The sequence below is a fragment of the Phacochoerus africanus genome, chromosome 8, assembly GCF_016906955.1.
Source record: "Phacochoerus africanus isolate WHEZ1 chromosome 8, ROS_Pafr_v1, whole genome shotgun sequence".
Taxonomy (NCBI): domain Eukaryota; kingdom Metazoa; phylum Chordata; class Mammalia; order Artiodactyla; family Suidae; genus Phacochoerus; species Phacochoerus africanus.
Window position 1 is genome coordinate 27,589,920 of NC_062551.1, and position 18,129 is coordinate 27,608,048.

At 45.0% G+C, this 18,129-nt stretch overlaps 1 protein-coding gene across 1 annotated transcript in view; it reads left to right on the forward strand.

The window, feature by feature from the left end:
* The window catches only part of PHAF1 (phagosome assembly factor 1), a 33,464-nt gene that overhangs the window by 7,930 nt on the left and 7,405 nt on the right, over positions 1-18,129 (forward strand). Inside the window, exons 3-8 of the mRNA XM_047790811.1 lie at positions 5,475-5,558; positions 11,571-11,614; positions 14,235-14,314; positions 14,593-14,687; positions 15,872-15,969; positions 16,061-16,173. Of these exons, the coding sequence (XP_047646767.1) occupies positions 5,475-5,558; positions 11,571-11,614; positions 14,235-14,314; positions 14,593-14,687; positions 15,872-15,969; positions 16,061-16,173 (514 nt within the window). The remainder of the gene's footprint in view (positions 1-5,474; positions 5,559-11,570; positions 11,615-14,234; positions 14,315-14,592; positions 14,688-15,871; positions 15,970-16,060; positions 16,174-18,129) is intronic.

Below are 18,129 nucleotides of genomic sequence, written 5' to 3' on the forward strand. Positions count from 1 at the left end.
ACCGGAGAAGAACTTTTCTGAACATCAGGACTTTTTGTATTAGGTTTTATAGGTAAAGTTAGAAACTTTAGAAATAGAATTCTTCTTGTCCTTCTAAAAAATGTAGTCTCTCTTTTATTGAACTCTCTGAAACCTGTGGTTCTTCTAGGATACAGACTGTATGCTGCCCTGTGGAGCAGCCTTTGGGTTCTGTGTGTTGTAAACCTCAGGGAATAGTTTTTGTTGTTGTTGTTGTTGTTGTTGTTGTTGTTGTTGTTGCTATTTCTTGGGCCGCTCCCGCGGCATATGGAGGTTCCCAGGCTAGGGGTTGAATCGGAGCTGTAGCCACCGGCCTACGCCAGAGCCATAGCAACGCGGGATCCGAGCCGCATCTGCAACCTACGCCACAGCTCACGGCAACGTCGGATCGTTAACCCACTGAGCAAGGGCAGGGACCGAACCCGCCACCTCATGGTTCCTAGTCGGATTCGTTAACCACTGCGCCACGACGGGAACTCCTAGGGAATAGTTTTTGATCCTACACAGGCTATAGGATGTCCTCGGTGCCTTTTCTGAAACCCTGTAAGTACCACTTTGATGATTTTAGTTCTTTTTTTTTTTTTTTTTTCCTTTTTAGGGCTGAACTCTCAGCATGTGGAAGATCCCAGGCTAGGGGTCAAATTGGAGCTATAGCCGCTGGCCTACGCCATAGCCACAACAATAGCAGATCCAAGCTGCATTTGTGACTGGCAGTGCCAGATCCTTTAACCCACTGACCAAGGTCAGGGATCGAACTTGTGTCCTCTTGGCTACTAGTTGGCTTCGTTACTGCTGAGCCACAGTGGGAACTCGTAGTTCCATTTGTTTCTTAATTAGTTTCAGATACTAAAGCAAATTACACTTAGTGTTTTGGGGGGTTTTGCTTTTTTTTTTTTTTTTTGTCTTTTTAGGGCCGCACAGTGGCATATGGAAGTTCCCAGGCTAGGAGTCAAATTGGAGCTGTAGCTGCTGGCCTACACCACAGTTCACACCAACACCAAAACTTCAGTCCACTGAGTGAAGCCAGAGATCGAACCTGCATCCTCATTCATGGCTGTTGTTCAGATTTGTTTCCACTGAGCCACGACAGGAACGCTACCCTTAGTTTTGTTTTGGTTTTTTGTTTTGTTTTGGTTTTTGTCTTTTTGTCTTTTCTAGGGCCTTACCTGCAACATATGGAGGTTCCCGGGCTAGGGGTCAAATCGAAGTTGTAGCCGCCGGCCTACACTAGGGCCATAACAATGCAGGATCCAAGCCGTGTCTGCAACCTACACCATAGCTCACAGCAATGCTGCGATCCTTAACCCATGAGCAAAGCCAGGGATCGAACCTGCAACCTCATGGTTCCTAGTCGGATTCGTTAACCACTGAGCCATGACAGGAACTCCTCCCTACCCTTAGTTTTGATGTGAAGATAAGAAGTGGGTGAGATTTCAATGAGGCTTCCCAGTTTGGCTTAGTGTCAGAATTGAGCCTGTTCCCAACCTAAACCCAGACATTACATGTTTACAGTACTGTACCCCTCTGCCAGTCTGGTGGGGCCCATGTGAAGGGCCCTGCTAAGATAAGGAATGCTTGATCGCCAAACAAGTACTTGAATATTCTTGTGTCTATCACAGAACACAGGACTTGTGGAAGTGGCCAGGGGTTCGTGGAGCCATAATGCCAAAGTGATGTCTCATTTATAGAGTGAGTGATGGTGGCTTTTCCTCTTTGTCACACTTAAATCATCCCTAACCTAATCTGACTTTCAGCATTTGCCCATGAGAAAATTATTCATGAAAAGCAGCAACCATCAAAACAGCTTTTTTCTTGAGCTTATATCCACCTGTACATTTAGTTAAATATGATTTGGGTGTCCAAGATTAAATACTTTTGAAAGTAGGTTTTAAAATTTCTTTTTCTTTCTTTTCTTTTTTTTTTTTTTTTTGCCTCCACCTGTACATATGGGAGTTCCCCAGCCAGGGATCAAATCCAGGCTGTAGCTACAGCAACAGCAGCACTGGATCCTTAATCCACTGTACCACAGTGGAAACTCCCTAACCAATTTTTTTACCTTTTTTTTAATCTTTTTTTTTTTTTAGGGCCATACTTGCAGTATGTGGAAGTTCCCAGTCTAGAGGTCGAATCAGAGCTGCAGCTGCCAGCCTATACCACAGCCACAGCAACTTGGGATCCGAGCCGGATCTGCAACCTACACTGAAGCTTGTGGTAACGCCAGATCCTTAACCCATTGAGTGGGGCGAGGGATCAAACCCACATCCTCATGAATGCTCAGGTTCTTAACCCTCTGAGCCACAACTGGAACTCCGTAACTAATTTTTTTTAATGAAGTTTATTTCTTTTATCATCACCTTTGTTTCTGTCATTCCAGTCTTTGGGACAAGTAGTAGTTTCAGCATTAAACTGATTTCTCCCAATTTCTTCTAAGCAGCTGGAATCACAGATTTGGTGTTTTTTTATTATTTTTTATTATTTATTTATTTATTCATTTATTCATTTATTTTGCTTTTTAGGGCCGTACCCGCGGCATATGGAAGTTCCCAGGCTAGGGGTCAAATTGGAGCTACAGCTGCTGGCCTACACCAGAGCCACAGCCATGCCAGATCCGAGCGCGTCTTCGACCTACATCACAGCCCACGGCAATGCCAGATCCTTAACCCTCTGAGCGAGGCCAGGGATGGAACCCAAAACCTCATACTTCCTAGTCAGATTTGTTTCTGCTGTGCCACGACAGGAACTCCTGTTTTTTTTTTTCAATCTGAAGATCCATGTTTTCCCCATTTCTTGGTTGTGTGACTGTGGCAAGTTAATAATCACTCTGGTTCTCCTTCTATAAAATGGATATAATTTCCTTATAATAGAATAATCTTTCGATGAGGATCAAAAAGAAATGGTCTCTCAGAGCTCTACACAGTGCTGCTTAAATGTGGGTCCTGTCCCCTCCTACTCTCCTTCCCTTTCTCATTTGCTTCCTTGCTTCTCATCAAGTGCAGAGGATCATTTGACCTCATTAAAAGTTACAGAAATACTGTTTAGCACTGGAAACTATATCTAGTCACTTATGATGGAGCATGATAATGTGAGAAAAAGGAATGTATATGTGTATGTGTGATTGGGTCACCTTGCTGTACAGTAGAAAATTGACAGAGCACTGTAAACCAGCTATAATGGAAAAAATAAAAATCATTAAATAAAAAAGTTGCAGAAATAGGAGTTCCCGTTGTGCCTCGGTGGTAATGAGCCTGACTTGTATCCATGAGGATGTGGGTTCGATCCCTGGCTCCACTCAGTGTGTTAAGGATCTGGCATTGCCATGAGCTGTGGTGTAGGTCACAGAAGCGGCTTGGATCCCATGTTGTTGTGGCTGTGGTATATGCTGGCGACCACAGCTCTGATTCAACTCCTAACCTGGTAACTTCCATATGCCACAGGTGCAGCCCTAATTAAAAAGAGAGAGAGAGAGAGTTACAGAAATATCTTGTTTTAGAGGGAAAAGATGTTAGACACTAGCAGAGACAGCTTTAGTGAACTGGAAGCGCCTGCTTAAACACCATATAGTATGTGTGTATTTGGTTCTGGAGATAGAAATTACTAATAAAACACTGATTGTAGAGTTCCTATTGTGGCTCAGTGGTTAACGAATCCGACTAGGAACCATGAGGTTGCGGGTTCCATCCCTGGCCTCGTTCAGTGGGTAAACAATCCGGCATTGCCGTGAGCTGTGGTGTAGGTCGCAGACTCGGCTCGGATCTGTTGTTGCTGTGGCCCTGGTGTAGGACCCCTAGCCTGGGAACCTCCATATGCTGAGGGAGCTGCCCTAGAAAAGGCAAAAAGGAAAAAAAACCAGAAAAACACTGATTGTGAGGGTGTTTGCTTGCTTTTGAAAATTGTTTAGTTATGTCCTGAATTGTAATAATGCCAGGAGAAAAATCTTGGACGTGCGTAAGAAAATTCAGATACTGCAAGGAAGGATCTTGAAAGATAGTAAAATGTTGTTTCATCCTGCTTACCGACTTGGAAAATCCCTCTCAGAAATAGAACTGTGTGTTCTGGATTGAGAATAAGTGACCTCAGGTCAGGGTTCATTATTCCATTATCTTATTTGAGAGCTAATGGTTTTAGACATTCATACCGACCTACTGGAAATTTATAACTCTAGTGTTTTTGACCTGTTGGTGGTACCTGCGCCTGCTCTCTTGTGAGATCAATGAGGTGGAGGGGAGCAGGCAACCTGAGCTAATCTCAGAAGCTCTTTGGAGAAAATTTTTCCAGTGAGGCCCATACCAGCTGTGGTACCTAGCCCTCCAGGCCCTGATCTCTATCTCTGACAAGCACACCTTATTCATTCACTGGGGCTTCCTTGAGAAGCCTTATAAAGAAACTTCTCTAAACCCTTTTGATAGCTTTGTGCCAGTTTCGAGAAGGGGCAGGGTGTTGGATGGTGGTATTTTTCTTCTACTACTGGGCAGCCTGGTTCAAGGCTATGGAGTTTTCAGACTTTGAATTGATTGTACTGCAGTAGAAGGAGGGAAATGGGACAGGCGCTAGGCAAGAGTACTGAATGCTGAGTGCTGTGCTAGGTGCTTTTTGACCTACAGTCTCCCCCTGTAGGGGAAGGGATGATGGTATTTCCATTGAGAAACTGGAACTCAGAGCAATTTAGAGAGTCATTTGAGGTCACCAGCTCACCGAGACTCAGCCAGCTCTATCCACTGCTCTCTACTGTTGCTCCCCTTCCCCCAGGACTCAGAAGGGGCAGATGTAGAAATATAACTCCTTAGTTCTTAGACTTAGTCTTTTAGGAAAGAAGCACATGTGATGTTGGATGGTGGGTGGAGGGAGGGGGGTGTAAGAGTGTCATCTTGGTACATAATCAGATCACAAGGTACTTTGTCCTGGAATATGGCCTAAAACAATTTAAGAATAAAAAGTGTTTTCCTTACAGCAGAAATTGACAGAACATTGTAAATCAACTATAACAAAAATTTTTTAATTAAAAAAAAAGTGTTTTCCTGCAGATGGTACAGACGGCCTGAGAGTGAAGGGACATAGGTTCAGTTGACGTGCATTGACCATTACCTGCTGATTTGGGATCCTGGCGAGGCCTTTTCATGAGGCTTATATTCGTCGTCAAATACTCTAGTTTTGACAGCAATAAACCCATGCTTACAGATGTGGACTTTGGACCCTTGAAAGAAAATATATTCACAAAATTTTGGCCCTTTCCCCCAAGTAATAACTCAAAGCCTGGGAGAGAGGCTCTTTTCCACCAGGTTGGATGGAAGTAAAGGACATGCTGCAGTCACAGAAGAGTTGCTGGCTTCCAAACCTGTCAGCTGTCTATACTTAGATATTCCATGTGCACTGCATTTATATTGTAAGGTTTTAGTAGGTGTTATTGAGTAAATTAGTTGTTCAGAGTGTATATTTATTTATTATTTTGTTTTTTATAGTCTCCTCTAAGCCATGACCTCATCCTTAACCTGACTCAGGACGGGATCAAACTACTGTTTGATGCTTTCAATCAGAGACTTAAGGTAACTACAATTGATAACTAAAGTTTCATGTTAGACTGATTAATGTGTTCAATTGCGGAATGTTTCTGAAACTCGTAAGTGGGAATAGACTTTTGTGGTTCAGAAACAATCATGATGTAGGGAACTAAAGCTGTGTCTGTCCCCCTAAAAAGAGAGAAGGTGGGGTGGTTGGAAAGCAGCTGGGAAGGGTTCTAGTCTTGAGCTCCAGAGGTGAAAGGGAAAAGGTGTTGGAGATTTAGGGAACATGCTTGGGGGGGGGTGCTTTATGTTGAGCAGGAAAATGAGAGGAATTAAGTATTTGGCATAGATTATCCTGAATCTTTTAAAAGGTACTTAAGATGGGGCCTGACTACAGAATAGGACCAAAAGACTTTAGTCAGGTTCTTTTTTTTTTTTTTTTGGCCATGCCCACAGCATGCAGAAATTCCTGGGCCAGGGATTGAACCTGAGTCATAGCAGTGACAAAGTTGGATCCTTAACCACTAGGGCACCAGGAAACTCCTGACTTTAGTCAGGTTCTTGTATCCTGTTGTTTTGCTTCATTCTTGGGTCAAACAATAAGACTTGGAAGATGAAAAATGGAACTGTTCTTCCTAAAATGCTGAGACTTGGACATTACCACCAGCAGCAATGAGTTGATTCTTTAACCCCTTTAAGGAAATATAAACAAACAACTTGCTTGTATGTAGGATTGTCTTAATTGGCATTTCAAATGTAGTTTACTAAGACCTATTTCAGTCCACGATGTTTTTAACACAGTGTTTATAAATGCCTGGGCATCACAGATTAGTCATGTGACTTCAGACTCATGCCTCAGTCATGCGGTTGAATGTTGCCCCTTGTAGTGGCATGCCAGAGCAGTCGTGCTGGTTAGATTATAGAGTTGCCTTTCTGAAAGACTTGAATACTTCCTAGTTCTCATCATCCCATCACAAGTAAGCTACTGAGGTAAAAAGACAGAACATGGGAAAAGAATCTATACATGGAATAAGAATTCCTCATTTATGATAGTTTTTTAAAAAGGAAAGTTTTTTTGGTTTGGTTTGTTTTTGTTTGTTTGTTTTTGTTTTTTGTCTTTTCTAGGGCTGCAGCATATTGAGGTTCCTAGGCTAGGGGTAGAATTGGAGCTGTAGCCACTGGCCTACGCCAGAGCCAGAGCAACTCGGGATCCGATCCGAGGCTTCGACCTACACCATAACTCACGGCAATGCTGGATCCTTAACCCACTGAGTGAGGCCACGGATCGAACCCACAACCTCATGGTCCGTGACGGGAACTCTTCAAGAAGGAATGTTTGATGTGAACATCCTTAGCCCTTCAGCTCCCATGCCTCTCCTTATGGGCTCAAGCATCCTGTTTTTACTGACGAGAAGTTCCATACAGGGCATTGGTAGAGAATGGTCTTCAGTATGGCTTCATCACAAATTGGGGGAAGTTAATCTGGAAACACCTTTACAAAGAGTCATTTGTCTCTAATTTGGTAAATCCATTTTTAGGAAACAACCCAAAAAGATTATGGGGAGATTGGGAGTTCCCATCGTGGTGCAGTGGAAACGAACTCGACAGGTACCCATGAGGATGCGAGTTTGACCCCTGGCCTTGTTCAGTGGGTCAGGGATCTGGTGTTGCCATGAGTTGTGGTGTAGGTTACAATACACCACTTGGATCTGGCATTGTTCTGGCTGCAGCGTGGGCCAGCAGCTGTAGCTCCAACTCGACCCCTAGCCTGGAAACTTCTATATACTTATGGGGGGATTAATATTGCCAGATATTTACAGCAGCAAGAATTTTAGTAGTAATGAAAAGCTGGAAGTAACCTAAGTGGACAAACAATAGGGGATAGATGTATTCTTTTTTTTTTTTTTTTTGCCTTTTCTAGAGCTGCTCCCACAGCATATGGAGGTTCCCAGGCTAGGGGTCTAATTGGAGCTATAGCTGCCAGCCTACACCACAGCCACAGCAACATGGGATCCAAGCCTCGTCTGCAACCTACACCACAGCTCACAGCAACGCCAGATCCTTAACCCACTGAGCAAGGCCAAGGATCGAACCTGCAACCTCATGGTTCCTAGTCTGGATTCGTTAACCACTGTGCCACGACTGGAACTCCGGAATAGATGTATTCTATCATAGAATTACAGTATAGTGAAGACAATATGAGACGTTCAGTAGCATTTAGTACATGTTAGGCACATACTGAGTACTTCCCATGCATTTCCTAATTTAACCCTAACAAGCCTATGAGTAGTACTAACCAGTGAAACGAGAGGGACAAAGGATAAGTGGTCTGATACCAAGCTTTTAACCCTATGTTATCAGAGTGTGGTGACCAACCACTGAGGGTAGAAATGGCTTAGTTTCATTTGATGAAGGTGGGAAATAAATGTGATAAAAACTGAAGAAAAGGGTGTGAACATACTATGTGGAAATGTGAGGAATGGAAAGTACATTTGAATGGGAAATGAAGTAAAATAGAACCTTCTTTCTGTCTTCTGTGGGAGCCCTATGAAAGAGAGGCTGGGGCCCTGCCTGAGCCTCTGGAAACTGAGGGCACAGTCCTTCAGGTGCCCTTGGTTGGAACCAAGTCTGACCTGACCCATCTGCCTGCCCCTCCATCCAAGGGCTTCAGAAGCCTCCTCTCCCCAGTGCTATCTCCTGCAGTTTTCCCATCCTCTTACTCCCTGCCTGGGAAAGAGCCCTATGGAATGAGACTACACAAGTCACAACCTTTACAGCCACTTATCTTTTCCTTTCCTATTTTGGCTGCTGCCATATCTCTTCTTCTGGGGAAAGCAAGGTCTTCCAGCCAGAGGGTAGAAAACCGTGAGCTTCAAGACTATCCCAACTACTTGTCCCTGTGGCTCAGCAAGCTCCATGAGCCAAAATCTGCTTGGTGATTCTGGCAAGGGACCCATAATGCTGACCATCTTAGAGTCCATGATGTCACAAGTGCCATGCCATAAATGTTGGTCTGGGCTGTTGGCAGGTGAGTGGGAGTGTCACAGGAAGAATGTCCTGGAAGCCCACCCCCACAAGATGGGTGGTACGAAGCCCTTAGAAGAGAGTGGTAGCAATCAGAGTGGCTGAGTTCCTGCCCCTGCTGTACAAGCAGGGCTTCTGACTGAGAGTTGAGGCTTCTGCCAGCATGGGACCCTGGTCTCGGTAAAATGGCATATCAGTTTGGCATAATATATTGCCATACCCAGGCTTTCTGAAGACTCACTGTCTTATGAATCACAGCTATTCCCCTGCTCTTGCACCTCTCTTGACACCTCTTGTAATGTTTTTGAGGTTCTTGTTGCCTTTAGCTAGCTTCATGCCAGGCAGACACCCTGACATGTGTTGTGTACCTCCTCTGTGTGAACTAATAAGCCAGACCTCGAGGGGCTTAACTTTAATGGGACCATGAACAGTCTTTTCTAATAGTGTAGGAAAGGGTAGATTGAAATATTATGACAGCCCAGCAGGGGGAGTGATTCTTAGCAGCAGGTAGGATCAGAATAGCTGCGTCTTATTATTTCTGCTCCAGTGACAATGCCAGGTGCTCCTGCACCCAGAAACCCACAGCCCTTTCCAGGATGAAGCCCTGATTGTCAGGGCAAACAGCCGTTGAACCAGTTCTGCTTGTTAGTCTACAGTGGGAGTCTGACCTCTCAGCTGGAGGATAATAGTGGTGCTGCTGGCTGCCTAGCCCTTGACAGCATTACATAGAGGACTTCAGAGTGCTCATTACTTGGCATCAAAAGAGGATGGGCGTTCAATACCTTTTCCTTTGTCTCCTCCCTGAATTCTTGGCATTTCATCTGACCCTTTGAAATTTCACAAGGGTCCTGAACTTCTCCAGGTTTGATCAGATGCTCTTCATTTAAATATGTAGCTGGGAGTTCCCGTCATGGTGCAGCAGAAACAATCCAACAAGGAACCATGAGGTTGCGGGTTCACTCCCTGGCCTCACTCAGTGGGTTAAGGATCCAGCATTGCCATGAGCTGTGATGTAGGTCGCAGACACAGCTCAGATCAAGCGTTGCTGTGGCTATGGCATAGGCCAGCAGCTGTAGCTCCGATTAGACCCCTAGCCTGGGAACCTCCATATGCTGCGGGAGCAGCCCTATAAAAAGATAAATAAATAAATAAATTTGTAGCTGACTGTTGTAACACTTGACCTAAGCTAATATAATATGACTTGTTTTCCAGTAGGATAGAGCTCCCTCTTTTTTCTTTTCTTTCTTTCTTTTTTTTTTTTTTATTGGTAAACCACACCCAAGCCACATCTAAGCCACAGCTGAGGCAATGCCAGATCCTTTAACCCACTGTGGTGGGCTGAGGATTGGACCTGTACCTCTGCTGCGACCAGAGCTGCTGCAGTCAGATTCTTAATCCACTGTGCCATGGCAGGAACTCCAAACCTTTTTCTTTTGGCTATGTCCATAGCATGTAGAAGTGCCTGGGCCAGGGATTGAACCTGCCGCCATAGCAGTGACCCAGGCTGTTGAATTGACACCACCAAATCTTTAACCTACTGCACCATGAGAGAACTCTTTGAAGCTGTTGTTTGTTTGTTTGTTTGTTTTTTGCCATTTCTAGGGCCGCTCCCTCAGCATATGGAGGTTCCCAGCCTAGGGGTCGAATCGGAGCTGTAGCCGCTGGCCTACGCCAAAGACACAGCAGCGCTGGATCGGAGCCATGTCTGCAACCTACACCACAGTTTATGGATCCTTAACCCACTGAGCAAGAATCGAACCTGCAACCTCATGGTTCCTAGTCAGATTCACTAACCACTGAGCCACGACAGGAACTCCCTGAAGCTGTTTTTTTAAAGTGGGTTTTGTTTTGTTTATTTTATTTTGTTTTTTCCTGTTTAGGACCACACCGTTGGCTTATGGAAGTTCCCAAGCTAGGGGTCAAAGCGGAGCTGTAGCTGCCAGCGTACACCACAGCCACAGCAACTCGGTATCCAAGCTGCAGCTGCAGCCTATATCGCAGCTCATGGCAACGTTGGATCCCCGACCCACTGAGGGAGGCCAGGGATCAAACCTGCATCTTCATGGATACTAGTTGGATTTGTTTCCACTGTACCACAATGGGAACTGCCTAAAGTGGGTTTTTATAATGTAGCCAAGTATGGAATAAAAGGAAGGGCTCAGTATCCCCCTTACAGGTTACAGCCTTAACAAGCTACATAAATTTGTTTCTGTGGCGCTTTCACTGTCCTATAGCATGGTATGTGCAATCTTCTGTATGACCCAGCAGTAGATGAAATATAAAAACCTGACTCAGAGGAGTTCCATGGTGGCTCAGTGGGTTAAGCAGTTGTCACTGCTGTGACTCAGGTCGCTGCTGTGGTGTGGGTTCAGTCCCTGGCCCAGGAACTTTCACATGCCATGGGTACAGTCCAAAAAAAAAAAAAACAGGGAAAGAAAAGAAAAAAAAATGAGTTCCTATTGTGGCTTAGCAGGCTAAGAACAAGACTAGTATCCATGAGGATGTGGGTTCAGTCCCTGGCCTTCCTCAGAGGGTTAAGGATCTGGCATTGCCAGTTCAAGCTGCAGTAGGTTGCAGATGCAACATAGATCTAGCATTCCTGTGACTGTAGGCCAGCAGCTGCAGCTCTAATTGACCCCCCTAGCCTGGATACTTCCATATACCACAAGTGTGGCCCTAAAAGAAAAGAAAAAAAATTGAGAACAAAAAGTAATCTTTTTCAACTACGAGCTTTTTTTCTTTTTTTTTGGCCACACCCAAGGCATATGGAAGTCCCCAGGCTAGAGGTCGAATCGGAGCTACTGGCCTATACCACAGCCACAGCAACTCGGGATCTGAGCCACGTCTGTGACCTAGACCAGAGCTCATGGCAACGCCAGATCCTCATCCCACTGAGTGAGGCCAGGGATTGAACCCGAGTCCTCATGGATCCTAGTCAGTTTCATTAACCACTGAGCCATGAAGGGAACTCCCTCAACTATAGAGCTTTAACAACTCTTAAACATTTTGTTTTTTTGTTTTTGTTTTTAGGTGATTGAAGTATATGACTTGACTAAAGTAAAGTTAAAATATTGGTAAGTTTTCTCATGGTATATGTCATAGGCTTGATACACATGAGCTTTATCTCCTACCCACGTTAAGTTAGTAAAGGATTCCCATCTACAACAGCTCTGGGATTATAGCCTGGTGTCATGATTTCCTCAGGCAGCCTTGAAACCTATCCAGTTTCCTGAGGAAGAAAGGGAAATCTCATTAACACACCGTGTGTGAAACACTTCACGTAAATGTCATTTATTTAATCCCAGAATAAAGCAGGACCTCAGCTCAGAGGTCTGTGACTCTCTCCTGGGTCATAAGTACCCTTCCCTTCATAGCCTCTTTTGACAGCTTGTGTTTTCATGACTCCCAGAGGTAGAATAAACCAAATAGATCAGACTCCAAAGCCTATGCTAAAGAGAATGCCAAAAAGATCACTACTGGGGGGCCAGAATCTGCTTTTTAGAATGATAGGAATTGACTGGTGTGCAAATATTTGAGCCCCCATTATGGTTAGGTGCTGTGCTGGCACCTAGAATATTCCATGCAGTAAGCTTCCTTAACAGACTTCCCTTTTCGAGGGTATGAAAGGGATCAGTTCCTGGGCTGATTCAAGCAGTGTTTGCTGACAGAGAAGTGGATAAAGCAAATGTGTAATAGCACTGACCCCACATATTCTTGTTGGGGCCTTCATACGTGGTAAGGTCTGGCTTCTCTTTACCCTCTTAAGAGTCAGTGGTGGGTAAGAGCAAGGGGTCTAGAATCAGGCTGCCCTGGCTTTGAGTAATGGCTTCATTTTATTACTCTCTGAAATTGGAAAAATCACTTAATTTCTGTGAGCTTGTTTTCTCATCAGAGAAATAAAACCAATAATGTGGTTGCTGGGTTAGGAAGATTACATGAGATAATGCTGGTAAAGCACATGGCACAGTGCTTGGTTAAAAACAAGTGTTCTATAAATTATATTTAAAAAATTATACTTAACCTTTAGACATTATCCTTAACGAGTTCCTGTTGTGGCATAGTAGAAAGGAATCCAACTAGAAACCATGAGGTTGTGGGTTCGATCCCTGGTCTCACTCAGTGGGTAAAGGATCCTGCGTTGCAGTGAGCTGTAGTACAGGTCGCAGAGGCAGCTCGGATCCCCTGTTGCTGTGGCTGTGGCTTAGGCCAGCAGCTCTAGTTCCAGTTCGACCCCTAGCCTGGAAACCACCATATGCTGCTAGTGCCGCCCTAAGAAGCAAAATAATAATAATAATAATAATCAACCATATCCTTAAAGTTAAAAATGACTTATCTTTGAGCTCATCATCTGAAATCATATGCCTCTCTTTGCTCCCAAGCCCACCTCCTTCCTAGATGTTTTTCCTTTGATTGGGATCCATTCCTTCCCATCTGCATACCTGTTCGCCAAGTCCATGAGTGCTGGCTCTTCTGCCTGTTAGGAAGACAAGCTGCCTTGCTTGCCTCTACCCTTCTTTTAAGACATTGATCCCTTTTTAAGAAGGTGTAGCTAAACTACTAGTTGACATCCTGGGAAACCACCTTAATACTGTTCACTGTTTAGTTTTGTTTTTTAATGACCACACCTGCAGCATATGGAAGTTCCCAGGCCAGGGACTGAATCCACGCTGCAGCTGTGACTTACACCACAGCTATGGCAATGCTGGATTCTTAACCGACTTGCACCGGGACAGGGATTAAACCTGTGTTTCTTCAGTGACCCAAGCCACTACGGTCAGATTCTTAACCTACTGTGCCACTGTGGGAACTCCCCACACTGTGTATTTCTGTGACCACTCTTGATCCAAGTCCAAATGCCATGGGGCTGAAGCCAGATATATTTCCTTCTGAACTGGGCCTGGTGGCCACGATCCTCTTAGGAGGACCTAGGGGACTAATTCTCTGTATCATCCTTGGGAGAGTTGACTATTTCTGACCTCATTAATTGTCCCTTATTTAAAAATCCTATAGCTAGGAGTTCCCATCATGGTGCAGCAGAAATGAATCCAACTAGGGACCATGAGGTCACGGGTTCCTTCGCTGGCCTCGCTCAGTGGGTTAAAGGTCCGGCGTTGCCTTGAGCTATGGTGTAGGTTGGATCTGGCATTGCTGTGGCTGTGGTGTAGGCTGGCAGCTGTAGCCCTGATTAGACCCCTAGCCTGGGAACCTCCACATGCCCCAGGGATGGCCCTAAAAAGCAAAAAAAAAAAAGAAAGAAAGAAAATCCTATAGCTGGAGTTCCCGACGTGGCTCAGTGGTTAATGAATCCGACTAGGAACCATGAGGTTGTGGGTTCGATCCCTGACCTTGCTCAGTGGGTTGAGGATCCGGCGTTGCCGTGAGCTGTGGTGTTCGTTGCAGACACAGCTCAGATCCCACGTTGCTGTGGCTCTGGCGTAGGCCGGCGAGTACAGCTCTGATTCGACCCCTAGCCTGGGAACCTCCATATGCCGCGGGAGCGGCCCAAGAAATGGCAAAAAGACAAAAAGAAAAAAGAAAAAAAAAGAAAATCCTATAGCTAAACTTTTATTTTGGTATAATTGTAGGCTTACCTACCTGTGTTTTAAGAGTAAGTCTTCCAGCCACCATCTCCAGTGATCTGTGAGTGAGCCCATCGTGCATAGCCTGGTGTTAAAAAGTATCTTTGTTTTTCAGTGGTGTGCATTTCAATTCTCAAGCCATAGCTCCCACCATTGAGCAGATTGACCAGTCTTTTGGTGCAACCCATCCTGGAGGTAAGCCAAATCTGTCTGATTCCTCTGGTCATCTGTAGCAGCCCACATTAATAAACCTGGCAAATGGTGCCAGCCCAAGCCCCCAAAGCCACGTTTCTCTAGGATGTGGGGGTTGGTCCTTGTGAAGGAAAGCACCTGCCCCTTGTTTTCTGCCTAGTAGGTCAATTCAGAAAGGAGACGCAAGGAAGGTATTGCTAGTCATTACTTCCTGCCAGACTGGTTTGTGTTTGCAACTTCTGATGCCACTCATCCATGTCATTTTCTTCTCACTCCCACAGTGTACAACTCTGCTGAGCAGCTCTTCCATCTCAACTTCAGAGGACTGTCTTTCTCTTTTCAGCTAGACTCATGGATTGAGGCTCCCAAGTATGAGGTTAGCTCTTCTCTTTGCTTGATATTGTTGCTTAGTGCCCAGGTGATAAAGGTCGGCAGACTGTGCCATTGGAGGACGCTGGATAGATACCCTTTCTTTGGTTTCCTCATTCTGAGGTCTTCAGGGGCCAAGGGGATGGAGTGGGTGAAGTTGACAGAACAAAGCCAAAGCTGGCATTCCCAGAAAGAGGGTGCTTCCAACTAAAATGTGAGCTTGACCCCACTTTTCAGAGGTATATCCATGTCGTGTGCTTTTTTGTTTGTTTGTTTGTTTTTGTTTTTAAGACCTCACTTGTGGCATATGGAAGCTCCCAGGCTAGGGGTCAAATCAGAGCTTCATCTGCCAGCCTACACCACAGCCACAGCAACTCAGGATCCAATCCTCGTCTGCGACCTACACCACAGCTCACAGCAACACCAATCCTTAACCCACTGACCAAGGCCAGGGATTGAACCCATGTCCTCATGAATACTAATTGGGTTCCTTAACGCTGAGCCATAATGGAACTCCCATGTCATGTGCTTTAAAACTCCAAATACCCCAGTTTTTCTTAATGGCCTTATAATTTGAGAGATTTTATCCTTAGGTATCAGCATCCTTACAGTTATGAAATAATTAAAGATGAAATTGCATGGGAGTTCCTGCTGTGGCGCAGTGGGTTAAGGATCCGATTGCAGTGGCTCAGAGTCAGTCCCTGGCCTGGAAACTCCATATGCTGCGGTGCAGCCATTTAAAAAAAAAAAAAAAAAAAAAGATTGGCATTCCCATTGTGGCTCAGCAGGTTAAGAACTTGACACAGTGTCCATGAGGATGCAGGTTTGATCCCTGGCCTCACTCAATGGGTTAAGGATCCAGTGTTGCTGGAAGCTGCAGCGTAGGTTACAGATGCAGCTTGAATCTGGTGTTGCTGTGGCTGTGGTGTAGGCCAGCAGCTGCAGCTCCTATTCAACCCCTAGCTGGGAACTTCCATATGCTTCAGGTGTGGCCCGAAAAAGGGGAAAAAAAAGATAAATAAAAATAAGAAAATTTTTAAAAATTTAAAAAAAAAAAAAGAACTTTACTTGGAGGTAGTTTGGACTGTGTGCTTTGGCCTGACCAGTTCTTAAAGACCATGAGTTTTTGGGGAAATGCCAGAGCCTGAGCCCCAGTGTGCTTTTAGTGAAATATTTGTCTTATGTTTGCAGCCCAATTTTGCCCATGGTCTGGCTTCTCTCCAGATACCCCACGGAGCAACTGTGAAACGAATGTACATATACAGTGGAAATAGCCTACAGGATACCAAGTATGTGTGGGGAAGCACGAACTTCATGCTAAAGCCATGAGCTCCCTGGGAGGGAGGGTGAAGCCTCTGCTCACTCTATGCCTGCACCTAGGGCTCCTGTGATGCCTCTGAGCTGTTTCCTGGGCAATGTGTATGCCGAGAGTGTAGATGTCCTTCGAGATGGAACTGGACCCTCAGGTTTACGACTTCGCCTACTTGCTGCAGGTCAGTTACTGGCTTTGGGGTGGTGGATTCTCTGTTATATCCTTATTGAGATAGTCTAAAATCCTATGTGGTTAGGGATAGTTGGTAGAAGACAAATCATGCTGATGTTTATGGTTAAAGGTTTCATTTAAATTTGTGAAGGGATAAGAAAGACATAGTCTTATATTGAGCAAATCTTACACAGTAAAACTGCTTCCCTCAGCATGTGCATAATAAGCCTTCTGTGTACTGAGGTAACTGTGTGGTTCCCAGGTACTGGAGCTAGGGCTATGGTATTGTCTTTTCTCCCATTTCCCACCCTTTGTGCCCATTTCTTAGATTGGACTGGAAAGAGAAAATTGTGGTTTGGCCATGCCCTGCTAGGTTTTGCTGGCTGTGAACAAAAATAGTTGCTGGAGTTCCCTTGTTGCACAACAGGTTAAGGATCTGGTATTGTCACTACAGTGGCTACGATGGCTATTGTGGCATGGGTTCCATCCCTGACCCAGAATCTTCCACATGCCATGGCCACAGCCCCCCCCCAAAAAAAGATTTGCTGCCTTCAGTAGCTTGTATCTCCAAGATCCATGCCTCATCCTGTGATTTTCTTGTGCTTGGACAAACTCAGCTCCTTTGGACCTTGGTTTATGCTTAGTGGTACAAAGATCCTCTGGTGTGGCGTGTGCCTTCATAAAAATGGCCTGGGGACTGTGAGTACCACAAAGGGGCTGTGCCTTCATGGAGCTCATAGTCTAGCCAGTCTTTGTTCATAAGCTGGGGTCTTGCATCACTGTCTGGGACATCAGTTCTCAACTGTTAGGAATCTGGTATGTAAACTCTGAACTCAATCCCCTGAACAGTTCAATAAGTTGAGAGCCTCCAGGTTAGAAATTTTTTAAAATGTTTTCTAGCCATGGCAGAACACCAGGTACTTAAAGGACTGTTGCCCTTGAGCTATGGTTTTTTAAGAGAATTGACATATAGCAGCCAGGTCAAGTGATTTAGGTCTGTCTTCTCAGGAGTATTGCTGCTTGAAACAACAGGGTAGTTAGGGATGTTGTGATTATCCCAGGTGACAGTAGGAGGAGCCTTTTGAGAGTGGAGGTCTCAGCCAGTTCTGACCGCCACTCTATATAGGACACTCCTAGCAGTCTCACTACCTGTAAAGTCAGTGGGGAAAATACTGAGTTGTTGTCCAACCCAGTACTCATTGAGAGTTTGCTTCGGCAAGCAGAAGGGTAGCTTGTCCCAGCCAACCCATTTCTCACATCTTTATCCTACAGAGTGTGGCTACAGTGATGTTTTACAGGAAAAGTCCATTCAGCTGTCTTTCCCCACCAGATTTTATAGGATTCACTCCAAGGAATCAGAAACTAAAATAGTCTCCTAAAACTAAGGGTGATTTACCTGAGGAGGCTTCAGGTGGAGTGAGACAAGAGAGGAGACTCACCTGTGAAGGGTGCCCCCCTGTAACCCTATCTGATCCATTCACAAGTATTTAGTATCTGGAGACTTTGGGCACATAGGGTTTTTTTTTGGTTTGGGGGGGGGGGTTGGCTGTACCCAATACATGCGGAAACTTCTGGAGTCAGGGATTGAACCTATGCCACATCTGCAGTGACAGTTCCTAGATCCTTACCCCGCTGTGCCACAAGGGACCTCCTGCACAGTCCAGCTTGGCAGGACATTTGGTGGGTTCCATAGGTCACCCAGGCTTGCTTGAGCTGCAGGATTTCTGAACAGGTTAAATGTGAACTCTGCTTTTTCCCAGGACCTGGTTAAACAGTTTTTACTCTGCCACTCAGTTTATGTATGCTGTGACGAAAGAATCTTGGGTTAGTTGGAGAACTTAGAACTTCAAAATTCAGATTTTGAATCCCTGAAATCTTCTATATGTAGCAAATGGATTGTTATACAAGAAAGAGCTTTGTTGGCTGTAAAGCCGTGTACAGAGGAAGGTGATGGTGGTGGTTCACA